The sequence below is a fragment of the Idiotropiscis lumnitzeri genome, chromosome 5 (assembly GCF_059441095.1).
Source record: "Idiotropiscis lumnitzeri isolate Australia: NSW breed Sydney's pygmy pipehorse chromosome 5, RoL_Ilum_1.0, whole genome shotgun sequence".
Lineage (NCBI taxonomy): Eukaryota > Metazoa > Chordata > Actinopteri > Syngnathiformes > Syngnathidae > Idiotropiscis > Idiotropiscis lumnitzeri.
The window spans coordinates 12,356,055-12,383,495 of NC_142395.1; the positions used below are offsets into that span (position 1 = coordinate 12,356,055).

General features: G+C 42.8%; 1 protein-coding gene across 4 annotated transcripts in view; it reads left to right on the plus strand.

The window, feature by feature from the left end:
- The first annotated feature begins 663 nt into the window (after nucleotides 1-663).
- unc13c (unc-13 homolog C (C. elegans)) overlaps nucleotides 664-27,441 on the plus strand; it is a 133,437-nt gene continuing 106,659 nt past the window's right edge. For 3 of the 4 annotated variants that reach the window (XM_088295581.1, XM_088295582.1, XM_088295583.1), the window contains exons 1-2: nucleotides 664-1,113; nucleotides 13,100-17,318. In XM_088295581.1, coding sequence (XP_088151707.1) covers nucleotides 13,274-17,318 — 4,045 coding nt within the window. In that variant the 5' untranslated portion in view covers nucleotides 664-1,113; nucleotides 13,100-13,273. Of the gene's footprint in view, nucleotides 1,114-13,099; nucleotides 17,319-27,441 lie in introns of those variants that run through there. The other variant, XM_088295585.1, reaches the window with a different exon arrangement.

Genomic DNA, 27,441 nt, shown 5'->3' on the forward strand with positions numbered 1-27,441 from the left:
GGTGCCATTCTGAGCAGGAGAGTGGGTGGTGGGGTGGGGGCGCGAATTGCTTTATTTTGCTAGGGGGGGGTGTAACAGAAAATAATTGAGAAGCACTGCGTTACAGTGACACTTCACTTCGTTCTCACAAAAAAGAGAAATCAATCGGACAAATCAAACTGTTTAGCGGAGGACAACCTGTATGATTAATATATCTACAAATAACATTAAAATATTTGAAATTATTTTTTTTTTTTAAGACATAATAAAATTAATTTGAAGAAAAATGTGCCAGCAAATCACAAGAGTAGAATAGTTGGTAATTGTCTTTTTTTGTGACACTTTTTCACTCGAATTTGAATTATTTATTGCCTCGAGTGCACAAAATCACGTTACATTGGCGTCACAGCAATGGACCCCAATGTAATGTCTTCAAGATATGAATCTATTGTTGTAATGTATCTACGCCTTTTATTACACCGCTCTGGTCTTTGCATGGGGATATGCAGCCTTGCCACGAATGTGCCGTTTGCACACCTCGGTTTGTGCTGAAAGAAGGGGTGGCAAGAGAGAGCGAGCGAATAAGAGAGAAAGGGGGAGGATGGTGAGGGAGTGAGTTTCGTGCAAGGGAGGGGACAGACATTCTCCAAGCAGGGGAGCAGAGCCTCAGTCTGGCCAGCAAGGAGGAGAAGCAGCATCAGCAGCATCATCATTGCTGTCTGCCTCCCCCCAGTTACTACCATCACTACCACCGCTTCCACCGCCAGTCTCCATCCAGCTTTCGGACTATACACGCACCGACGAACAAAAGAGGAGGTTGGAGTGGATTTTTTTGGGGGGGGCTGGCAAGCGGTGAGAAAGTGAAGCATGCAGCAGGAGAGGCGTGGAGGCGCGGCTGCAGGATGCGTGCTGTCTGACGGGCGCCCGGCGACCATGATGCCGCTGCTGTGAGCGCCTCCCGTGAGCTGCGCACCCAGTCGCCCTCTTCCCCTCCCTCTCCTCTCCCCTCCTTTCCTCTCCTCTCCTCCCCTCACCTCGCCAGCATCGCCGATTGGCACTCATTTGAACGAGGGGACTCGGGAACACCACCACCACCGGTCACCGGCGTGCTGCACAGGAACTTGACATTAACAGGTATTTTTTTTAGTGTGTGCGTGTGTGTGGCAGCTGCATGCATGCAAATGAATGAATGGACTTAATCCCATTTTTTGTTACCACCACCATCCATCCAGCCAACCATTGTCTCTCTGTGGCCCTGTTATTGCATCCATGCCATGCTGCTTGACCGGAATGCAGTGGGATCATCTAGATGGCACTCGTTTTATTTCAAGAAAAGGAAAAATGGTGCACATGCTTTGCATCCTCTCCTTTGCGGATGCAGTGACATGCACTCCTCTTGCTCCATAAAAAAAATAAATAAATAAGAAGGCGTTGTAATGTTTTTTTAGGGGTATTTGATTTATCAGGGAAATGCACACGGGCAATATGATCTGAAGATGTTACCCACCCCCCTGTTTCCCTTCCTCACCATCACAGTGGTGTGCTGCTCTCCTCTCCCTCTCTCTCGCTCCATCGGGTGGTACAGAAAGCAATCATGCACATGTGTGTGCATGCGTGTGCGAGATGCGACGCACACGCCCACGTTCACCAACACATTCATCCACACTCGGCCGTAATCCGCGATCATGTGCTCCCGGAGACATGACGTAACACACACGCATATACTTATCTACAATGTGCTGATTTGCGCCCCCCGCCCCTCTCCCTCAACTCCATCCTAAAATATGAGAGCAAATGACCCCGATTGGCAAAATAGGAGAAATGGGTTAGCAAGAGATTGGCACACATATTGCAAAGCTGTGACAAATGGTAGTGTTTGTGAGCTCTCTACTGATCAGATGCGCCTCAAGGGAAATGGAGGAAATTGGTCCCTGGCTACTAGTGCTGATGGTCTTGGGCGTGCTCAAGAGAGTAGGTGTGGCTGTGGTGGCTCCCCTCCTTGGTTTATTTCCTCTGGACTTTTCTCAAAATAGAGGGGCACTAGGACCGCAGGAATTCTTTCCATAACTAAAGCAAGCATCTCTTATTTTGGGGGATTGGCTAGACCTCATAAGCGAATATTTATTTGATTTTAATCAATGAGTAAATCGTATGAGTCAACTGTATAGTTCCAGCTTTATATTGACGACAAATATTTGATTGTAAAGTCAGGAAAAGAAGTGTTGTTTATCGAACAACTTTAATTTGTGACCCAGTGAGGTCAATGTTGGTCAATCTGGATGCCATTTTACGCACCAATTGAAACTTTTCCCAGTTGTCTTAAAAGCGGACGTATTATGAACCTTTACTATGTAATGGCTTGTATTGCCCATCAAATCTGCAATTAAATAATCAGCAGGTCATTCTCCTAGAATGAAATTGAACTGGTTAGATTAACCAGTGGTTGCTTTGCGCACACGCCATTCATTTGTATCTTCGATATAGAGGTGTAAATAATATCTCAAGCTCTGGAAGAAGTCTCAGAGTAACCAAGTTTCCAATAAAACCTGAAAAAAGTTATGATTTTTTTTTTCTAGTAGAAAGAAAGTTTTGATTATTTTGTGTGTGTGTGGGAGGCAGGCAGCTGACTCAGTTTTTCTGCTTTAATTATTGATATCGACTCATTGGTGCTTTAGCCGTGTTGTGCTGAGCAGCCAGGACACACATAGGTACGTACCACTTTCCTGTGCTGCAACAAGTTCCATTTACAGTTTTATGGTTGTATTTTTCCTCTTCGACATCAATGGTAACTTTCTGCGGTGCGTTCACAAAGAAGGAAAATAATAACAACAACTGGAGTTATAGTCAAATTCAATATCTTGGTTTCACCCAGGTTGGCCTCCATGAATTTCGATGTAGGTCCCCCCGCCCCGAAAATGTCGGTCGCGTTCCAAATTGTACTTGGACATTAAACTTCCAGGGCTCCACAGTAAAAACTAGTATGAACAAAATTTATTGTTAAGGCTTCACTGAAGCTTCACAAAACTCAAAGTGCTTTATTTTCATCGACAGCGCATGTACCGATGTTCATGCAGGTGCAAGCCGCCTTTAGTATGTTTGGGAATTTGGAAGAATGCGCTGCGCCACGCTGGGTATTGCAGTGTATTCTTTTACAGACCCCAGCAACTAAAATATTTGGTAACAGAGAGTGGACTGATTTTTTTGGAGCAGTTAAAAGCAGGTCTAAGTTGTGGCGCAGGTTGTGCAACTCATTTTGATTTGCTAGAGAAGCTGGCAGACTAGTGGTGATTGTGAACTGGTGGATGGTATTTCATTTTTAAGTATGACAACAGTGGGCATGGAATTCTCTGAATCATTGTAGAAATCAAGTCATTGAACACATTATTATTGTCATCATCTGATATCATTTAGGAACTGGTGGGTGTTGGCCGGGTGGGTGGTGCTTGTCACACTAGTCTCAAAGTGCCTACTTCACAGCGGTCAACTTGCTGTTTCTGATGAACGTGCATCAATATCCTGCATGGACTCCAGTGAGTCCGTTTGCGCTTCCGTCATATATGCCGTGGGCCTTTCCTGAGCTGAATTTAAAGGGACTGAGAGGAGCATCTTCCATTGGCTGGGAAGTAAGTGGGCTGTGTTCACCCTCACAATGGCGCAAGACAATCCCAAAAGAAAGAATAGATGCAGACAGAAAGTGCTTTGTGCTAGACTTGCGATGAGCATGGAAATAGGCTGCATTATGTACTCTATATAGTAGTTACATTTCATATTTCCTGTTTCAAGATGGACATTTGACTATGTGCTCGACTATTGTGAATATTGACACTGAAGCCGTTTCATTGTTAACGTTTTGAAAAATATTCAGAGAGGCTGGAGGAGACTTTCTCTAAATGAACTCCCGTTTCCCATGCCAGTATGACATTATGCAGAATAATCAAGTATCAGCATACCAACTTCCCCTTTCATATTTTATAGTCGGGTCTCTGGAGTGCCTGCCCACCCATCCGGTGTAAAATTAAACAACCAAGTAAATATATTGTCATCTGCCTGTTTATGAAAATGGGAGACAGTTTTCATAGAATAACCACACCCCCCCACATAGCACTTCTCCATGATTGGTCAGCGACCCTCCTAAATCTGTCGCCGTCAAGCGATGACCGGTCTTCATTAAATTCGTCAGTGGTGGCACTTGGCATGTCGTTCATTTGCAGCCTGGATGCGGAAGTGTGAACATCTGCTCTGCAGAAGTTTCCGATAAAACACCAGAAAAGTTGCTTGACGTGTCAGGAAAGTCAGCACGTATAACAACAATGTCATGAGTGGGCAAAAAATGAGGAGCAAATGCGTAAACTTCAGTCAACCATTTATCAACATTCAACTCTCAAGTTGGTCTCCTTTATAAAATCTAATTAGTTGAGACTTGTGAAGATAAGTGCCTTGGATGATGGATGGACGGATGAATGAATAAACGAATGAATCAGCAGCACCTTAGCTGGTTGCAGGCAAGCAGTTCGTTCCAATTTGCCTCATATGCTCTTCAATCAATTCCGCACACAGTCAGAAATCCTAGCCATCAATAAATACGCCTCCTCCTATTGCTTTCAACGGACCGCAATGGTGGACAGTGTGCTGTCTCCATCCCAAACAGCAAACGTCTGCTTCTCGACTTCCTTATATTGAACCGGTCATGATTTATACTCACTGGGATGCAACATTAGAAGCTCTCACAAGCCACTCATCAAGCTATGGAGAGAATGACCAATAGGGCGATCAGCTGAGCTGCGGGCACTCAAAGATCATTTCACATGTCTTGGGTATTGTGGCTGGGATGAATGATCTTTGCATTTGCAGCTGGTCCGCTGGATGCGGCGGTCAAACTGATAAAATGCAAATGGGGCGCAAAAGGTGATACAGTCATCCGTCATCCCTTGCGCCTAATTCCTGCGTCATTACATCCTAACGGGACAATGCAGGCGATACCTCGCGGGTATTATCCAGTCATTTGTGTGGCAAATGCTAGCTTGGTAAGAGGCTGAATGCTTCATTTGTCAACGCCTAACATGCACATGTCAGGATGTTGGCTCAGTGGAGCCTTGCAAAGCGACGCAGTAATTGTTAATCAGCACTCATTTAAGACGACTGCTCTTTTACTGTAATTTGTTGAAACAGCTAGCGGACACGGAGAATGTTTTATGTTCCAGAACTGAAACATGTGGGACTGCATTGTCCTCCTAAAGTGGCCAGGGGGGTGTTTATTTAGGCAAGTGTAGGCCTCTTTAGATGACAACTATTCACATTCACATTTACAGTATAAACTGGACTTTACACAGATCTAATGAGATGGATCGGATATTTTGCATTTCATGCAAAATCGGCCATTGGTTGTCATCTCATAATTTGCCTATCGATCAATGATGTCATTGATTGGATTTCTTGGGTTTGATGATTTTTTTTTTCCCCCCAGTGCCTTTCAATGAGCTTTAATTACAATATATTCTCCCAATCGACTGTAAAGTAGATTGTTTGGTTGTTTAAATAGATTGGATAGATGAGTCCATCTTCTAATTGGATCAGTTACCTGATCATGTAAGCGGCGTACAGACAATTTGGAGGTTTAAACAAAGCTAACAAACATTTCAAACTTTCATAAAGGAAGTAGCCCAGATTCAAACCAAGAGCCGCAGAGGTGTGATGCAGACATTCTAACCACTAGACCAAAATGCCACACAAGGCTAGTTGCGTGCAACTGACTTTCAAGCTACAAGAGGTTGTACAGAATACCCGACATGTCAAATTTTCTACTGCACAAACCGCTTCCTGCAAGTGATTGTGCTGAGTAAAAAATAGTCTGTCAGCTGAACTGATGTCTATATATTGACTTTTATTTCTGAAGTGAGGAAAAACCAAGGAAAGGGAGAAAAGCCAACCTTGAGAAGGATTTTTTGTGGCAGGAAATTATTCCACCGCACACCAGGTGGTCTGTGATTATTTGAAGGCACTGCAACCGCGCACTATGCAGAACCCGCTGCTGTGGTGGGCCTAGAATGAGGTCGGGTTATGCAGCCTCGCCAAGGTGTGCCAACGTTACCTGGTTTTCCCAGCGGCAAGCACAACGAGTGAGCGGAAATTTTCTGGAACCAACTCCATGCCACAGGAGCCCTCACCCGGCCCACATTGATTCTCTTCTGCGTAAATTGACTTTATGGCCATTCCTTTCTGTGAATTGGATCATTATCAGTTTATTAGAATTGTAGTAGCGGACTAAAAAACTACAAATGACATTTTTAGTGACAAGTCGATGTCAATTTGACTTTCATGATATTAACGTTGACTCACAAAAAAAAAAAAAAAATCCAAAAACGCCCAATGCCCTACAAGCGACTATGCTAATTCCAATGCGTGACGAAGACATGGTTAGAAGCAAAAGCAGTCAAGTTCAATGAGCTCTAAACATGCTCAGTTCATCCTCACCAAGCTGCCATAATAATTTAAGGTCTTCAATTATCCTAACAAGCACATTTTTTAAACATGGGATTCAAACCCAGAAGCACTCTCGACTTTTCGCCGGTATATATTTAGATTTCGTTAAAATACCGCACTGTAAGTTACAAAATAAGTCAAGTGAAAGTGGAGTTACAAAAACAAGAAAAATGTCTTTCCTGGAGAAATACAGATTAATGGAACCAAACGAGGCTGACTGAAGAAACTAAAAAGACGCATAGCTAAAAATTTATTTAAATAATTTTCTCACTCAATTGATGCAAATGAACCACTGCTCACCCCATTGTCTTCTAAAGTGGGATACAGCTTTACGTGACCAAGACGACTCGAGGTCAAGCTGGCTGGTGGCTAGAGCGGGTACTTGTGTTCATGCCTTAAAGCTGGAAAAAATGTGTGTCTGAGCCTCCAGAAAGACCGGAAAATGGTTTTATTTTCCCTTGACAGCCCTTCATCACTAAGCTGCCGAATTAAACTTGACACATTTCGAAGATCCATGTATGTGGTGCATGCAGCAAAGTCACGCCAAAAAACATGTACCTCCATAACAACAAAGCCACCCCTTTCGTATACGTCTTTTTATCAGAAGACAATACTAATCAGCGTATCTTTTGGCTTTACCATGATCATGTTTCGATGCACTCTGGCGGAAAGGAACATGGTGGCACGCTAAACTCGGTATGGGGGCGGTATGATACAAATTAGTCTGACTTCTATCACAGAGACTAAACGACTTTCAAACAGACATTTTCTGCCATATGCAGCTCACAAAGATTTTACTTTGTTGTGTAATTTCACACATGGTGACACTCCAGAAAGCAAACTATTTCGGATACAAGCAATTAATGTAAAACAGAATGTCTATGAACTGAATAATTAGTTTGTTTAGTTTTCCTGAGAGGGAAAAGGCCGGCATCTATTTGAGGGAGGTGATAAGTTGCACCCGCCATCAAATTAGGAATCCATTGCAGGTGCGGCCATTATTTGAGTAAATCTGTATATGGCCTGGATGGTATAATAATACTTCAGAACGGTGGATGTATTACATAAAAGCAACTATTGTTATTTTCTTACTCAAATGTAGGGCAGCATGTGACATCTTCATCAAACAAGGCTGTCGAAAGAGCAACAAAGAGGTTCACATTTTCATCATTTGGGCTTTTTCTTCGCTCGCCAAGCATCCCCTGTGGGACGACAACTGACACTCCAAACTAAGCGTTTTTGTCTTCAATGGAGGACAAATGAAGCAGAGGCGACACTTGACAGTTATAGCAGGACAACTCATAGCTGCATCACTACTTTTCCACAGCATTGGAATACTACTCTGTACTACGATTAAGTAATAATAAGACCATGACTGGGGACGAATTGGGACCAAAATTCAGTTCAAGAATATTTGTGGCCAGCAGCCATCACGCTCTGAAAATTATTTGTCAAAGGTAGTAGTGGATTAAAAAAAAAAAGAAAAAAAAACATTGAATCAATTTTTCTTTTCGAAGCACGATATCTATTCATAAAAGCATCTATCAATCATACTATTAATAACGTCTTTTCCCCCGTAAATTTACATGTGATACAGACCGGCAGTTTGGGAAATGACATTTTTCCCGGAATTCCCAATGGCCACCAATGTCCCGAGCATGACAATAGAACAGCCATTATCATAAGTATAATAGTTGTATGATTGTGTTTTTTTTTGTATTATTTAAAATGTAAAGATTAAAGGCAGGCCAATCAAAGCTATAAAAAGAAGCAGGGTAACATCCGTATGAGTTAATAGCAAACACTCGATTGCTGCCATCTTGCTCATTCATTAGGCAACGGATGAGTTATCTGTCGTGATTGTTTTCCCGCAGCTTTGGCGTAGCTTGATCACGTGTGCCCACACGGCACACAAAGTACATGGCCAGAGCATCTGACACTTCCTGGCCCCAAAAAGAACATTGCCATGCTGGAGCTACTTCCCTATTCACCCAACCTGGCTTCATGGAATGTTTTTTTTTCCCAAGTTGATGGGAGCCATAAATGGAACCTGTTTTGGACACATTCACGACACCAAAATGGCAGAGACAACAGAGATGCGGTGGATTGTGCAAGAATCACAAGTTGGCGCCCTAGACAAGGCTCGAGTTTGATTAGTTGAAAAAAAAAATATAGTTTGAATTTGAAATGTCTTTTGATGTCGCGAGTCCTGGAACATATCTGACATGCCACATATATATGTTTTGTTGCACAGCTGGACTTGTTGAATTAGGTCACATACATCGCCGTGTTTAAAAGCACTCATCCATTAGCAGCAAAGCTTATCCACGAAAGGGTAGCAGAGGGACCGGAGCTAGTCTCAGCAGACAGCTAAACGTGATCTATTGTGGAAGTTTTTTTTTTTTTTTCGCAATCTTCCATTTCTGACTGATTTCACTGATGACACAGCAGGCATTTTCTGTCGCTTTTACCTTTACTTTGTTCATTTGAATTCCCCTCATTTCACTCATTATTTCTCCCAATCTTACACTGGTTCCCGTATCGTCCTTTTGCTGCTCATTACCTCGTATTATTCAAGTGTGCAGATCATATTCAATTATCGCTCTCATTTCAGTGCGCTAGCCACAATACAGGAAACCACTGGAAAGGAACCCGCTTATTTTAGATAGTCAGATTAAACATTAAAAAAAAAGAAAAGAAAAAAAGACAGTTTTCACTTTACAACTAAGCGGTTCATATCCCAAATGTATAATGACCGTTTGCAGATTATATTATCAAATTGGTTATGGATCATCAGTCACGTATTCATGACATCTTTGCTAACAGACTTTAAAGGGCATGGATTACGGTAAAAACACTTTTTTTAAGGCTTGTAAACAAAGTTTGACCTCTGGAGTGCCGCCGAGTGTGGGAAACTAAACAATCAACTGAAAATGTGACCATGAGCAAGATATTCTGTTGCCCACTGTTGACCAATTGTCATTCATTGGTAGTCTGGACAAGAGAAATGAACAACGAGATCATAGTCAAAAGTTTGTTTACCGGTCACTATTTGTGAATTTGCTTATTGGCTGATTTTTTGGGGGGGAACATACACGTAATTTGTTGAAAACTCACTTATTTGCTGTTTCTTATTTAATGGCTCAAGATGCTACAAGATGGCGGCAAGGTACTCTGTGGAAGCCGAGGTGGCGGAAGAAGTGACCAGAAAGGTGTCACTGCATGTACCTGCATGCTTTATACATAAAAATAAAAATACTGAAAATAAATAGATAAATAAACAAATAAATACATGTTTTCATGAAAATGGTCAGACAATGTTGTAGTTGTAATAATTTAGTCAATTATAAACATTTAGCGGGCGTTTTTTTCCACTTTCCACGGAAAGGCTCGAGATCCATGAATACTCGCTCACTGAGTTCAAACTGAAACAAAATCACTGATAGGAAAGTGTTAATTGCCATTTTCACAGGGTTCTGCAGTGGCAACATACGCACTAGCATCTTTGCACTTGTGATGCAGATTTTTTTAATGTTTATTTTGAAGGGCAATTGGAAGATGAGTTTCAAACAACAAAGTACTTTGGAATCATAGTTTTGGGGACTTTAAGGTCATGTGGCTGTGCGTCAGATACCTGCAGGGAGATGCTGCCTCCACGACTTCAAATGCTTTTATTTCCACACTCTGAGCTAAGTAAGGTATCCGAAATCCAACAAAGCAATCGGCATGTCAAGTCTGAGCAAACTTCATCCTTGAGTCTTTTGACGAAACTAGTCGCACGTGCACACAATGTTAAAATGTCGGAGCGGGGGTGATTTTCAGGAATGCATACCAAAATATTATTAACTCATTTCAAGCTGCAGAGATATGAAGACACCATATTTAAGTATAATGTAATTCTCTGCATCCCTCCCCTTACATCAACCCATCGCGAATAACCTTTTGAGTGGGTAGATGTGTTTCGACTCACAGCTCTTATATTTCGTCGTGAAACAAGAGCGTGTGAAAGAGGTGGTATTTGTGTCCAAACAGGAAACGCTACTGAGGGAGGTGTCAACAACTCTCACAGACAAGAGGTTGTTTGGAGGATAATTGGCAATCAACCTGCGCCGCCCTTCGGAAATGAGAATGTGTTTGCCTTTTTGCTACGCCGTGAGCTGGTCAGGTGATTAGGGTTTCGGGTGCTTTTATTATTGGATTTCGATGAATGAGGTAGCAAGGCACAACAGTAAAGTTGCGGCTGGGCTGTCCAACGGTTAGCCCAATAAATGCAGTTTAAGGTGGATGGGGAAATGTAGCCAAGTGGGATAATGAGTTCATGGCAGTTTCTTGTTTGTGGTGCTGCATTTAGCACACACATACTCAAAAAATGAAAAACAAAACAAAAAACAAGTTGTGACTCTGCGACTGTGTTAGATTTGGGTCGTAATAAAGGGCGTGTGCAGCCAACATCCAAATTCGGGTGATGTCACCGCCATATCAAAGGAACTGTCATGACGTGACTACCCCTTGTAATTTTTCTTATCATAACTCCATGCCAAAAAAAAACAAACCTTAGGCCATATAATATCAATTCTATAAAACCGAAAGTCAGTGCAGAGCAGTGTCAGGAACTTGATTTTTTTCAATGCCGGTAAATTGAGCATAATTTTGTGTTTGCCTCCCTCCTAACAACAGCCTCAAGGAAATATTTTCCAAATGTAGTTAAAGCCCCCGTCGTCAAAAACTCAAAGGTGTTTCTGATGAGGCCAGCTGATAAAAAAAGGACTGTTGGCGTTCAAGTTGGAGAGCTTTAAAGAGAGTTATATATCTGCAGGCCACTCTGAATGAATATGATAATGAAGTAAAAAACTCAGACACTCCGATCCAATAAAAAGAATAGAAGACAGGAGTCGTCAATCGAATGCGATCTGTGCCCACGCTGTCTCCAGAGGAGGTCAGTCAGTAGAAGCTGAGTAGGTGGGCTATGACTGCAGGGCTAGTGAGGTTTAAAATTGAAAAAGCAGTCCTGGAGGAATGATGTTAATGGGTTAACTTGACATGGGCCAACTAGAAAGGTGTCCCGAGCAACTCTTAGCGGCATGCTGATGAACGCAATCCGACAGCAGTATTACGTCACTTCTTGCTCTGTGTGGCAATGTCAGAGCATATCAAATCTTGGTTATTTTCATGCAAGGTGTAGAAAAGTGGTGTTAAGTTTCTTTATAGCTGGAAACAGGTCTTCAAACCAAACATCACAATCGATGACCGCTCTATTTTCCTGCCATACATTTTCTGTGCCGCCGTTTCTCATTCGGGTCGCAGATGAACTGGAGCCTATCCAAGCTGACTTAGGGTGAGAGGCGGGGCGCACCCCGGACTGGGAACGAGCAGGCTATTTGGTTTTCGCTAATGTCATGCTATTGCTCAAAATGTTTCAGTAAGCAAGCACAAGTGAAGTGGGAGAACCCTACCCTTAACCAGTTGTCAGTTGCTAACGGGCAAGATTTGACAAATAGGCGGTTAAACGTGTGCAAGATGACTGAACAAAAATCATTCAATACAACGGAGACTCTGAAGTGTAATACTCCAAAGACATCTTTTTGGGTAATCTTAATTTTTGATTGAATGGTTATACCTTTGAGAAATGCTTAGTCAGGTGAAAACTGATGCCTAATTCATATACCCATTATGATTATGACATTCAAAAGTTTAAAGAATAACAAATAGAGTTCACCTGTAAAGTGACATTTTTGTTCTTTTGTGAACTTTTGAAAAGGCAAATAACCCAATTTTTGTGTGAGTGTTGCAAAAATGCCAGGAAGGCTTGTGGTTTCACAACGGTGACAGTTTGAACCTAGAAGGGATTTTAACTACAGCAAAAAAATTTTCTAGGGCAAAAATTGTGTTCTATTTTAACAGTTGAAGTGTTCCACTAATATGAAATATGGCCCCATGCATCATGTCTAAAGAAGAACACAACAGCCACACATACTCAAACCGATGTCATCTATTGAAGCCAAACAGTGAGGCTGTGTTTGACAACTCATTTGACGTTTGCAGGTCTTTGTGGGCTGTAGTAGACTGTAGTATCAACACTATAAACCCCAGGACTAATATGAAGCAGCTGTCAAAATCTCGGGGTGACAAGCGTCGCTCTTACGACTCAGCTGACCAGTTTCTTTCATTGCTAAACAAACGTCTCCAGCAGCTACTCCAGACTGTTTAAATTTTCAACACGATGCTTTGCAAGCGTCCAGTCTGTTGCACCCGTGTATTAGCAGCACATGATTGATTCCAATACCAAGCCATACACATCGTGACTTTGCACATGAAACAAATGGCGGCACAGATCATTAACTTTCAATGTTTAATTAGTTCATACGTCATACTTGTTATTTTGATCAATAAATGGAAAGCGCTGCGCTGTTTCTGACAACACCATTCGTCTTGTGTTGGAACTTGATTCGCCAAAGTTAATAATTTGGCATCCATCAATGGATGACATCGTTTTTGCTATCATTTCATTTTTCATTCATGTTACCATTGACAAACGGTATTTTTGCTCATACGGTATTGCTGTCTGAATGTTTCAGCTATATTACAGTGCACAACTTAATTCTGCTAAAATAATTGAATGATTTTCTTTTTTATCTTCCAGGGGGATTTCCTTTCCTGGATTTAAACACAACACCCGGTTGCTCCACCGCATGCTTCTGGCAAAGAGTGGTCCACTATACAGAAAAGCAAGCTGACAATCCTCACAGTGCCAAAGCTTTCTTCTCCATGCACTCCTTCTCTTGTTCATGCTAGAGAGTCTTCAGGGTTGCCATCCATGGTTTCTACCCTCATCAAGATTATATCAGCTTACATTGAAAAGATTTGCAAAGGAATGTTTACAAAGAAATTGGCAAACCCAATCAAGAAGAAAGAGAGAAGTAAAAGTAAACAGCCAACAAAATTGACCACTGACCTGCAAGCACACAATCCAACTCTTTCGAACACGGTGAAGACCACTGTTAAAAAGATCTCCAAATGCTCCTCAGCACGTAACGTATCGCTGGAAGACGACGACGGGAAGAACGACTGCTCGTCCCTGTCACCCACTTTTAGCTATCGCGTGGCCATCGCAAATGGACTCCCTAAAACCGCCCCTTTTTTGAATAACAACAATGAAAGCATATTTCCCGAGGTTCTTTCAATTGACAGTAGCTATTCTGACACACTGAGCGACGCAAAGCCTCTCCGGAGGCTGGATGAGCATAAATCGCACACTATGCCAGTAAGACGGAACCGGAAGAGCCTCATCAGTTTGGCTCCCTCCGACGGGAGCTCTGAGGGCGAACGAGTGGAACGTTCCAGTCTACACACGCTCCGGCTCGGAGCTCTTCGCAAGTTGAGGAAATGGAAAAAGAGTCAGGAATGTGTCTCCTCGGACTCCGAGGTGAGCAACTGGAGGAAGACTCTCGGCATCCGGAGCAAGTCCTTGGACCGGGCGGGACGGCACCAGAAGAGCTCAACGCTGGAACCCGGCTCCTCCTCCACGGGATGCATCAGTCAGACACAGGATGTCATGGAGATGATCTTTAAGGAACTTCAGGGGATCAGCCAGATAGAGACAGAACTGTCCGAGCTACGTGGCCATGTCAATGCCCTGAAGAGTTCGATTGACGAGATCTCCAGCAGTGTGGAAGTAGTTCAGAGCGAAATTGAGCAACTTCGCTCCGGATTTGTCCAGTCAAGAAGGGAAACACGCGACATCCATGATTACATAAAACAAATTAGCCACCAGGCCAATAATTCTACTCTGCGTTTTCTCAATGTTCCAGAAGACAGGTCAGAGAAAACAGAACATCTGATATATAAATTACTAAAAGACAAAATGGGTCTCGCCGATGCCCATAAAACAATTAAAATCGAGCTCGCTCACAGGTTAGGACAACAACGAGAATGTTCTAACGCAAAACCTCGTCCCATTATAGTTATATTTGCAACACCCCAAGACAGGGATATAGTCTTGAAAAAATGCTATAAACTTAAAGGAACTGGAATTACAGTTTCCACCGACAGCTTAACTCGGGAAGGGAAAGAGCGAAAGGACAAGGCAATGTCCTCCTCACAAACTTATGAAACTATGGATATTAAAGTATCAGGGAAAGACAAAGTAGTAGAGAGTGATGACTGGGATTCCATGGACAGTGACAAAGAATTAGATGAGCTAAGCAGAAACAAATATGCAATGGTAATTTCAAAGCCCGCTCACAAGAGCAAATCAGAGAAAAAACGATCCCATGACCACAGCCGGTCCGGGGAAGAAGCAAGTTACTCAGGTGCAGTTCACTATGCCGATGACACATACTATGACCCCGACAAGCATGGGAAGGCTTACTACTCAGATGTGACCTCCGGTTGGCTCTCTCAAAGTGACTATTCCACGCCGAAACTCAGCCGCTCCGAATCGGACTGCTCAAAGCTTTGCCAGTCTTACTCTGAGGACTTTTCAGAGAGCCAGTACTTTACACGGGCCAATGGCTGCTCCCTACTATCCTCCTCAGATCAAGAACTGTGGCAGAGGAAACAAGAAGACATGGCCTCCTCTTGGTATGCTAGCCCCAGTCACCCGCTCAGCCATGAGAATCAACCTTATGAACACAATGAGATTGAGACGACTGAGACTGTTGACAGTGGGGTGAGCAATGGACTTGTTTGCATGTCTGGTGACAGAAGCCACTACGGTGGTTCCCAACTTTCTCTGCAAACCGACCTGTCACCTTGGAAAGATTGGCATCATGCAGAGCAAGGAGCCGATTCCGGTTTGGAAGCATCCATAGAGGTCAGCAGCCCTTTTGACCCATCCACAATCCCAGGTTTTCCAGAGAATATCACTAAATGCCAGGAAGTTGATTTACAATTTGAAGGGGAGGAAGAGTTCATGATGCTTGACAGAGAACCCACCCTGCCACAAATAACCACTCACATTATTACACCCGTGGTGGAGCGTGAGTCCACCAAAGCACATGTGCGCCAGTCTAAAGGGAGTTCCAAGGGGGCAGCAAAAGAAAGTGCAAAAGTATCATCTAAAGATAACTCAAAAGCAATGGCTAAAATTACAAATGAAAAAATTAAAATTGGGTCAAAAGATGAAATCCCCAAAATACAGGAAAAGGAAAGTATAAAAGTATCTGCAAAGATTTCGTCTAAAATTACATCAAATTCCACTCCAAAAGAGCCTATAAAAGAGAAGAAATCCACAGCTAAAGAGACCACTGAATCTTTTCCGAAAGAGAACCCAAAACCTACAACTAAATATTCCACAAAGACTGTTATTGAAGATGTTGCTAAAGTAGCGCCGAAGGTCATCTGCAGTGGGACGGTTAAAGTCAGCAGAGCAGCCCCAAAGGTTTCCCAGGCAATGACACCAAAACAAAGTCCAAGAGAGTCACCAAAAGAGAGCCCAAAAATCACCCCGGTAATGAGCCCAGCTTCAACTCCCAAAGAATCTCCTAAGGAATCCCCCAGACAGTCCCCTCTGGTGAGTGTTAAGGAACCCCTACACGGCACACAGAAACCTGCTGCTAAGGAGGTTACCAAAGAAGCTACAAAGGTACTCCCAAAAGATACACCTAAAATACAGAATAAAGAGGGTAACAAAGATAAAGTATCCGTAAAAAAGGATTCCAGCATTGTAATCAAAGAAGCACCAATTTCTAAAGAGACGCCAAAGGTATCCGTCAAAGAAGCCCCTAAGTTATCTCCAAGTCAATCACCTCAAGTAGTCTCTCCAGATGCTCCAAAAGTAGTTGTTAAAGAGGCCCCCAAGGAAGCTTCCAAAGCAGCCCCGAAGGAAAAATTTCCTGAAATCGATGTCAATCACAGCTTCCACCAAACTCAAAGTAAATCCACAACCATGTATCGCAGTCAGAGTGAGATTCGAACAGAAAAGGTCGAGGAAGTGCCTAAGTCATGGAGCAGCAGGCTTAGTATAGACCTCAGTGAAAAGTCTTTTGGTTTTGGCTTTGGTTCTACGTTGCAAAGGGCTAAATCAGCTCTAGAGGTTGTGTGGAAATCCGGCCCGCAGAATACTCCCCCACCTCCTGAAGAACCCACAAACTCTTCTTCGACATTCATGGGACGTTTCCGCACACTCTCCACCTCCAACTCGCCCTCGGCGGCAGACCCAGCTACTCACAAAGAACCCGTTTACTCCAAACCAGAGGAGGAGAAAAAAGGAGCAGAGACAGAAGCTATTGAACAGGATGGTGAGACCCACTACGTTGAGGTGATGGAACAGGTTCTGGCTAATTTGGAGAACAGGACTAATGTTAACGAAACTGAAGACCTTGTGCAGGAATGCGAGCTTTCTCAGGACAATGATGCATTTGAGGACGTCCAGGCTTCTCAGGACAACGATGTCCCTCAAGACTTTGAGACCGCTGAAGATTTCAGCACCACAAGAGACAACGATGCGAGCCAAGAGGCACATGTCTTAGAGTACGACTGTGGCTTGGATGAACAGTACGATGAGGAGTACAGCGAGGAGTATGAAACCAACGTAACGGAGGATACGGCCGAGTATGACGCCATGGTGGAGTATTTGGATGTCGAGGAACCTGACGAGACAGAGGACAATGACATCACTGAGGAGATGGAAGAGGGTGACGAGGATATAGAGGAGATCGGGGAGCTGCTTGAGGAGACCGCCGAAGTCTCGGAGAAAGTGGATGAACGTGAGGAGGATGAAAGAAAAAGCATGGAGGAGGAGAAGCCCACAGCCACTGAAGCACCACCGAAGAAGCGAATACGACCGACATTTAAAGAGGCTGCTCTGAGGGCGTACCGGAAACAGATGGCTGAACTGGAGCAACAGATCTTGGCAGGAGGTAGGACGCCTTCACATTGGTGACTATTATTTTGATGTACCGACAACATTAAAAAATCTCCCTATGCTAGGCATTATTATCCTAGATCTCTCATAGCCTTTCTGTATGAAGTGCAATATTTGCATATCTTTCATTGCACAATAATTCAAATGATTTGACGATTGTAGTGACCGTTAAAACATAGGAGTCTAATTATTTCATGCTTGTCAGTAAGAAGCGAGGGAAGTGATGAAACGTGAATGAAGCGTGATTTGACATCATGAGATGAGAGCACATTTCGCAATGCAGAGCATTTTTGTATCCACAGATCCATGTTAAAAAATTAAAAAAAAAAAAAAAAAAAAAGCCACTGGAGTCATGAGGGCCGGGCTTATTTAATTTTTTCATTAAAAAAAAAATAATAATAATTCAAACAGCAACAGCCAGCGTAGTATGAGGTCAACAAATTGAGTTGTCAGTATCGTTGCATATAATATATAATCAGTGCACGACAGTAATCTCTGCCAGTCCGCGTTGACTTTTTCGGCTAACAGAGAAGTGCCATTTTGACAAGACTGACTCATTGACGGACTGAATCAGCCCACAGTTTTGCATGTTCGAGGTGAGGCATGCAGTGGACTCCGGGCAAGGGACTCGTAATGAAAAACGTGCGACCGACGGGTTACTGACTTTTGGCTGTTTTTTTCTACCTTGTTGGCACACACAGTTTGAGCCATGTTCTCCTTTTAGTTTTCTGTTGTCCAGTCATGCTTTACCCTTAACTGTCAGAAATGATCAATGTCATGGTATTGGCTACTTTGCATTGTATTAAACTGTACAACACAAACAGACATAAGCAAAACGGACCATGATCCATCTTAAGGTTCTACACAAAAAGTACCTCTGAGGTCGAACACTGGTCCATGATGCTGGCTGGTTTGTGTGGCTTTTATGCAACCCAATCAGTTCGTATTACAGTCAATGTTTTTGACATCACAAAACATTTATTAGCTGTGCAGGCGTACAGGAGCTTTTCCCAGCCGACCTCGGGATTAGACTGGGTACACCTAGTGGAAGGGCACACAAAGACAAACAACCATCCACGCTAACAATCACACCTAGGGACAATTTAGGGATTCCAATCAAGCTACCATACATGTTTTTTAAAAGTGGGAAAAAAACGGAGTACCCGAAGAAAACACACGCAGAGCATGCAAACCCCACGCAGGAAGGTCGAGGCCAGATCCAAGCCTACCTCTGTACTCTGCTAACCAGTCTACCACTGTGCCGCTATTTATGGCAATTTAGTGTGCCTTCTTGAGCCATGTGACCACTATATAGAAAAGACTTCATAGTATTGTTTATCACCTTCAAACGGCGTAAAGTATCCATCATAAATGGAGGACCCCTTGCGCACGTCTGAAAGATTAGGTGAAATCCTGCGACTTACATCCTATTTGGGGAAGTTTCTAAAGACCCAATGAGAAATCCCAAGCTCTCTGAAAGTTTGTGGAGATTCCCTGGTGAAAACAGCTCAACTGAATCAGTATAATTTGAAATCTGGGGGTATCACCTACACAATACCAGAGGCTTTTCTCTCCACTTAACTGCATTTTTCATAGCCACACTTTCCTAAGAAATGATGCACTAAGCATAAAAAGGGTATACCTCCTTCAAACTTCACTAGCATCAGACCTCTATAAATATTCCAAGCAAGGCTGACCTGGTTACAGATTGCCCTTGGGAGTGTGAATTAGCATCTGAATACAGACACTGCTGTAGCCAGTTGAAGAAGGGGGAGCTGGCAGGAGTGGCAAGCAGCATTGCTGAGACTCCCTTCACAGCTCGCACACAGACCAGCCAGCACGCATCAGAGCACACTCATGACGAGCACACATTGGCTACATGGGATGGAGGCGTAAAGCTAATGAGGGGTGGAATATGCATGTGTGTGCTTCCAATTATGGCCCTCTTTTCACCATCTGTATGTAGTGAGATGTTTCTTTTGTTGGATGCATTTTTCGACACGTATTAGCTACTGTGAGTTGAGGCAAGTATTTAAACTCATCTGAAGGGGAATTCTTAATGGATGAGGGCTTCTTCTTCCCATGGAATTCTGTTCCTAAAATGGCAACTTAACTCTAATGTACATAACTCGGAACAAGGTGTTGATGACCACTAACCTATAACGCAGTGGCAGGGCGTGCATTTCACACATAGGCCTTCAATGAAGTCCTACTTAGTTCTACTCGAATGAATCCCGCTCATAATGCCATTATTTATAACACCACGGCTAGAGAAATAATATACGGACACACACTCACGCGCGACTGAGTGTTGGATGACCTCGGCTCACGAGAATAAGCTTCTCCTGAAAGATCCATCTATTATAAGAATATATTTTAGATTTTCGAGCGTTCGCCGGATAAGACTATTTGGTGTGGATTTGGAGATTCTGCATCGTGTTGCCCTCTCACAAGTGATTACCGAATCACAGGAAGCATTCGTCACCTTAAACATGAGGCCTTACCATCACCAATTCGTGATTTGATTGGCTATCGTAACTGTCTAGCAACTCAAAGAGCCCGTTCACTCACACAGAAAAGACGCCATCGTGGGTGAGTCTGAAGGCGTATTATGAAATTTACCTAGCAACAGAAGCAAGCCGATTTCTTATTGGATAAAAACTCTCACCCAAAAATACACCTGTCTTCTCTCTCTCCCTTCCTCTTCCTCTCTCAACATATATATATGATCATGATTTCTTGATTTATTTATTTTTTTGGGGCCTTGAAGGCATTGGCCCCATACCACTGCTATAACATATAGCGATTGAAGAAAATTAAACAAGTACGACGATAATTGAGCGTGCATTCTTGTGCCGCGTGATCACATATTTTTTTGCCGCTGCACCAACTTGTTAATAGTGAGCAACTAATGATCTCAAAATGTTTTTAGTCAGAATCCCCGAACACCAGATCGTATATTTCTGAATGAAGCATATTTTGTGAACTGTCTGATAAAGCAGAAAAAATATTAATGCCTCCAGTCATACGTGACCTTGGCAGATAACTCGTTAAACTTTAATTACTTAGTCTAGTTTGCTCAATGTTGAGCATAATTTTTGGCTTCATGTTGCTTTTCTGTGGCACTTGACTGTACTACAACGGGCAATGGAGAAAAGAAAATTCATCAGCATTACTTTTTATAGTGGGGAACTTATTTTGACCCATGTGGCGCAATTAGGATAATGATGGGTGTTAAAGCATCCGCAACAGAATATTTTTCATTGTGTGCTTTAATTTGCAATTGAAGTGGTTTTTTTCTACTGTTTCATGATTTTCCTTGATTCTGTTCTATTAATGGCCTAGAAGAGTTTTCAAACTAATAGCTTCCATAATGCTGACTTTACCTCTGCCTTTACATTGTTTGGCAGAGAACGGAACGCTCCTCTGTAACAGCTGGCACTTTTCCACATCACGTGTTGGACACTTTATATGTTGGCATGCGCCGAATAATCTAGTTGCTGTGACTTGAGCGGAAAAAGGGCAACTCTTCTGCCAATACATTCTCACAACAATAACCGGCAACATTTTTACCCTTCGCTGAAAAAAGAAAAAAAAAAGGTTGAGCTTACATGTGAGTGCAACTTTTAGAGTATATTATTTGTTCATTTTTTGTTATGCTGTGTTGGTCCTTAGGCAGTGCTGGAGTCTCAGCAAGTAATGAGTGCTGTGACCAACTCACAATTAATGACTCCCGGGTCTTGTAGAAGCTAAAATTATGAGCCCAGAGAGCTGTGAAGTCCCCAACACATCTCTCTTTCTGTCCCAAGTTCATTCTCATGAAAGTAGTTTGCGGTATTAGAAATGACAGATCATTTAATTACCTCTGCCAAGGAGGTTTTCTTTGGTGTGTGCATTTTTCGATGGTGGGTACATTTTCATGTTTTTAGCCCTGCTATAAATTTGGCATTACCTCTACTGGTATTTGAGACTCATGCGCTAATTAAGGTTGCTAGTTGAACCCCGGGCTGGTTGCCAGCCAATCACATGATACATATAGAGACAGACTAGACAATCCTTCACACTCACACCTTCACAGAGTGGAAACGGGGGCTGCCACAAATTATTATTTTACCAAACATCACAAGTTCACTACTTGAATTCTTTAAGGTATGTAGAAATTAATAGGATGATATCATATTCAAATTTGATTAGACTTCGCAGCATTTCTGACATGTTTATAAATGATGGTGCAGCTTCCATTGAAGTCAATACTGTGGCCTTAAAATTGTTAGTAAGATGTCCTTTAATAGTTTTTTTGCAGCATAACATAGCATATTGCAGCAAACTTAAGTATGCGTTTTATTTTTATGTGATGCCAATGAGGGCTTGAGGCAAATATGTTCTGTTACTTTGAGTACTGGTATTTCCCAGTTTATAAACACAACATTCCATTTGCATTCCATGTCAAACACGGACAAACACACTGTTTTGGTTGTTAATTAACGTGACTTCACTAATTAATGCCTCCTTTATCCATACAGATGCTACAATATGTAAGTGTACCAAAGAATTACATTGTGTCAGTGTTTCAAAGTTCCATCAAACACACACCCTAACCTGTGTGTGTTAACTCCAGCTAGCTTCCAAAAAACAACTGAATGTGTCAGAAATTAAATCAAGCATCAGCCACAATGAGCTTCTTCGATGATCGCGTATCCCTGTCGTGCGTCCATGAAATGAGGTTTGCATCTTCAGTATTTGAGGTTGAAATGTGCCGTAACTTTAGTACTCTGTTGCTAACACCAGTTAGGCATGACACTCCTTACCCACAATGCTTCCATTTAGGATGACCAGGATTAACCCTACTGCGCATCTGCGCCCAAGACAGCCAAACAACCAGCGGAGAAAAGCGTGATGCATCTGCTATTTGGACACCAGCAGTTCATAGGAACAAACCGGACTTTGAGACTTTAGGGAAATCATTTGTTTTCCCAAATGGACTGCTTTGGATAAGAATTATTCACTCTGACATCATCAGCTCTGAATCGGATGTTCTTCTTGCTGCGCGGGTGATGGCTATTTTTTTTTTTTAATCGGCATTTTAGGCTGATATGCATGCAGTTAGGTTCAGGTACTCGGTAAAAGTAAAAACATGGTCGGAGGAAGTTAGAGGTGATTCTCAATCTTAACCACCAAGTTTTCAGGCAAGTCTCAAGTTACTGTGGCAAAATCCAAGTACGTCACCTTGAGTCCCCACGACATTTCAATTACAACAAATAGTGTATTAGCTCGTCAGCTACACTGTACTACGTATCTGAAGTTGGCTTGGTTAGCAGCAGTAGCATATTCCCAGTCACATTTAATTGTTCTCAAACTACTCTCTGTATTGTTTATTACTTTATTGTCTTCTCAATTAAAGACATAACCAATATGAAGCTTAGTTGATGTTTGACATGCTATCGCGTAGCTAAACTGCGACGTTAACCTCGCTTACATGTCTAATGGTCAATTGCCACGTATGCATGCACTCCACCAAAAATGACTTTTCTTTCAAAGACATTTGAGATGACAGATTTTCAAATGAAAACAGGCATTGTCAAGTAATGGGAGTTTAAATCAGATTCAAGTTAAGTCTCATGAATAAATAATCAAAATTCAGTGTCATAGGTGTTGTGTCTTAGGTTTTAGCAGGTTAAGTGGTTCAGAAAATGGCCAATCAATGAAAAGTCCACAGTTGTAAAATTTGCAACTTCCAGTCAAGTCATATGACTCAATTCCACCACCACTGGGAAATCGTCAGAAAATTAGATGAAGTCACTAAATGGGAAGTTGGCACTTCAACCTGCAGTTTATGTATACCCAGCATTTAGTGACCTGAGTATAGAACCAAATCTGTCAGTTGCCATTTGAGATATAGCTCAGGACCAAAGAACAAAGCTTTTCCGTGGCGGTGCAGACGGCAATTAAACTGGCGACAGCTGCCCGATTACCACATCTGTGCCTTCTTCCGGAAAGTGCCTCCATCCAGAAATGCCTCAGTGTCACTTTTCGCACCGCAGCTTTCCACCGAACTGTGTGGTTTGTCAATCAAAATGCAGGTAAACGTGCAAAGATAAACAGTCATCTGGTTGAGGACTCTTCCAACACGGACACCTCGATACGCTTGGGTCGAAGGCCCGACAGGCCGAAAGTTGTTGTGTTGACTAGCCCTCGCCAGCACCGATTGGCATGTGAAGTGTTAGCCTTGTATCAGCAACAACAACACACAAAAGCCTCACTGAAGTGGGTCCACTTGAAAAGAAATCAACAGGTTGCGGAAAAAGCTTTCAACGATTTGTCATCGTGCTTGCCAAGATCAGTAATTACATCCTCAGATGCTCCACTCGGAAGTCTCGATAGGCAAAGGCACAGAACATTAATTCACTTTTCATTTGATCCCTCTGACTCATCCACCACTCTACCCGCTGAAGCATTCTTTTCATTTCAGATGAAATGCACTGTTTGTTACTGTGCGAGCATATCCATTTGAAAATATGCCACAACTGTTATGTGCTGATAGCTTTTATTGATGACACTATTTGAGGATGCCATCTTTTGGCATCTCCCTATTATCTTTTGTCACTACTAAACAGGAGTGAGTTTCAGCATGGCCCGGTATCGTCACGCTCAGTGTTGTCAGTTCCTGGGTAAGCAGCACAGAATGAAGACCATTCTTTAGCCAGCTAAATGGCCACAATTTGATCAGAAGCTCATGACTTCACTTTTTTTGAGAGCAGGACTGGCTTCCGTCACTTGAAATAAGCCACAAAGACAGACGAATATACATCAATGTATGATTACTGCCTAATCTGATCAAATTCATAATTCTGACTGATAAATCATTCAAGCACACTGGTCGAACTACCTCCTGGGTGAAGCTACGTGAGATGTTGCGCTCATTCATTTATGTATGACGGTTCACTGGAATGGGCTTTTCTATGATGCTACTGTAAAAAATAGTAGCAAGAAAATTAAGACTGCCCCTTTTTTTGTTACAGCATTCATTCTGCAACATGCTCTCCAAGTGAACCTGAATAATGTGTTGAAATGTGCGGGATGAAGGTCAGGTTTGGCTTGAATATGGAGATACGTTGTTTCTAGTGGTACGAATATATTTTATTATGTTGTTATCTATTGTTTTGAAATTAAATCTATTAGAACTGGTGGTTGCTTGTTTGGTAATAAAGAGCGGCCTCCACAAGTGAATATAAAACTGGACTTTTACTGTCTTCACGGCGAGCTCGTGCGCGCTTTATACAATGCAATGCATGACATCGGCAAATCTTCTGTTTTCGAGTTTTCAGCTTGTTTTACCGCAGTTTTCGGCTTGTTTTATCGCAGTTTTATTTGTCATGACATAGTTGCCACCAACATCAACCCAACGCCATCACAAAATGATAATGAGTCGCTAATTTAGGACGCTAACAAACCGCTAGTTAATTACGCTGTCGTTGTAGGACATGACACAAGTCTCCAGCGTTATGGCTACTACTGGCTAGCAGCTAGCTGTTAGCATTAGCAACACCTACCAGGTAACCCCGTCCCCTCCAACCCCGGTTGCTTGTCCGCAAAAGTTATGGCCTTGTATGATCCGGTCCGTGGCAAAAAAAGGTTGGGTACCACTGGAGTGACCAACAGGCTAATCACATGTTGGTTTGGCTTGAAAAAATGACGGACGGGTTGTAAGGCTGGTGACAAATGACGGCCAGCAATATTGAGTAAAACACCCACCTCTGGTAATGCACATAAAATGACCGTATGAAACAAAAAATCCAAATTGGGCATCACGTCCTGAAGTGTGAACGTTGCGTAATGTGCTTTGATTGGGTGAAGCTCCTGATCTATGCCACAGATAGCGATATCGATCGCAACCCTGTCAAAAAAAAATATATATATTGCACTTTTAATATCCTGCTCCTCTCCTTTGATGATGGCATCATCAAAATCCTCTAGTAGAATGTGACCTAACGTGATAAGCATCAGTAAAATCCCTTCCATCAGTTTGAGACAAGGTTAAAGCGCTGCAACTCCAGTCGAGCCTTGTGTCATGCAGCTATTACTGAATTGGGGGCTTTTTTTTGAATTTTTTATTATTATGTAACAATTGTTTCATTCGCTCCGAGGATTTTTTTTTCTTCTTCCTGGTTTGTGTGCGCTTCTCCTATGAGTAAATAGAAATATACCAGCATATATTTACTGTGTCTCTGTTGTGTCCATCCTGGAACGAATGTTGTTGTGTATTTTCCACTATCAGCCAAAAGCAGGCTTTTCTGCACCGGTGAGCGCTGATCTACGCGAGGTGTGATCACGCGTGTCGGCTCCAAGATGCTAAATTTACTGCGATTGTTACTCGCGCAACACTTTTGCCCACAGCACAGGAAGAGACCTGGGGTTACTCCCTCCCCTTCCGAGATTTAGGGCACCTGCGAAATGAGGTTCATCTCGGCCGGCTGTAAGGCTTTATCTGGTGCAGCTGTGGACGAGTGATGGCACAATTTTGTCAGGCTGCGGCTCAAAGTAGCTTAGCTGATTGCTGTCCACGGTGCCTGCGCACACAGCTGAGTGCCGCTCCTCTGCTTGGGCGCAGCCACATCCGCTACATTGTGGCTCCGGCCACAGCAAGCCAAGATTTTTGCACTGTGGCGCTTTTTCATGTTTACAAAAAGGATGAGAGTCTCCATGGGGGAACCACCAGCATTGATTTGATTTGGGGGAGAAAACCGTTAAAGGAGGTTTAAAATAGGACACGGTAAAGAAAGGATTACAATTGTTTGGCCCAAAGAAGAAGGCTGTGGCCAAGTTTCAGAAGGGTTGATCTGACGCCAATGCCCCCTTTCAAGGCCATGGATCAAATTACGTACGTCCAGGTACCAGTCTACTTACAAGGTATTTTGTAAGATCCTCAAACTTGGCCAATCAGATTGTACCTAAGGCTGCTGATAGCTAATAGGAGCCCTATGTTTTTGCCCAGCGCAAAAAGAAGTGCAACCGTGCGCAGGACTGGAGCTCTCTTTCTTTTAGCATTTTCGTAGACAGGCGCTGATAGAAAGGTGCGTTTTTGCCGTTGTGGGAGTGAACAAAGCTGGCCAATCGAAGATGGTCCCCTCATTCCTTTTAAATTCAGTGCAGAAGAGGAATGTGGTTTAACGTATATGGCGGAAACAGCCGTCGTCCGTGCAGGACATCAGCACATGCAAAATACATTTATAAGGAAATGGAAGAAGATCACTAGTTGCAGATGATGTAAAGTTGGCTGCTGCGAAATGGGCAGTTAGATACCTCGCCCCCACCGCTCCCCGGATCGTGTCGCCGTGTTTGACAAAACACACACACACCAGTTGTAGAGTGGTATAAGTATTGATTACTACAATGATTTAGATTTATGAATGAAATACGATGACATCCACCACGCATCAGTTGAGCGCAGAATCAGCCAAATTCCCCAACACTGCCAAGTAGACTTGCCTCCGCACAAAAATGAAGATCCGCCAGTTTTTACGCGGCCACTCGTGCACTTGACTACAAGAATAACATTGTAACATCACACCGCTTTTTGCCATATCACTTTGCTCCAATATCATCTTTAAAACTGTTGATTGCCATTCGGCAGAGTAACATGGTATTTTTACGAGGTCTACCTCGTTAATTTACATCCAACCCCATCGAGCCAATCGGGGTAAGGCTTACATTCCGGTGATAAGTTGTGATCGAAACGGCATTGCGAGTCCTCATTTATTTTAAGTCATTGGCATTTTTGCTAGGTGATTGCATTCATTTTAAGGGGCGGGGGCGTTGTAGTTGCCGCAAGCTCAGAATCACATTTTAACGTTTAAACCATTAATACAGTAATAGGTGCTAACCTTCAAGTACAGTGTGCATCATCTAATATTGTCTGAACAGTCCTCTTGAAAGAATGTCAACAGCAAACAAAATTGCCTGGGGGTGTTTTAATTACGGCTGCAATTTAATCACCCTCTTATGAACACCTGTGTGCTGCTTGTAGCGTGTTCCCTTATGACAACGCCGCCATCTATCACACGGCGATCAATAGTGGACTAATTACGTCTCCGCGATCATGGCTCGCGCTCTCGCGGGTC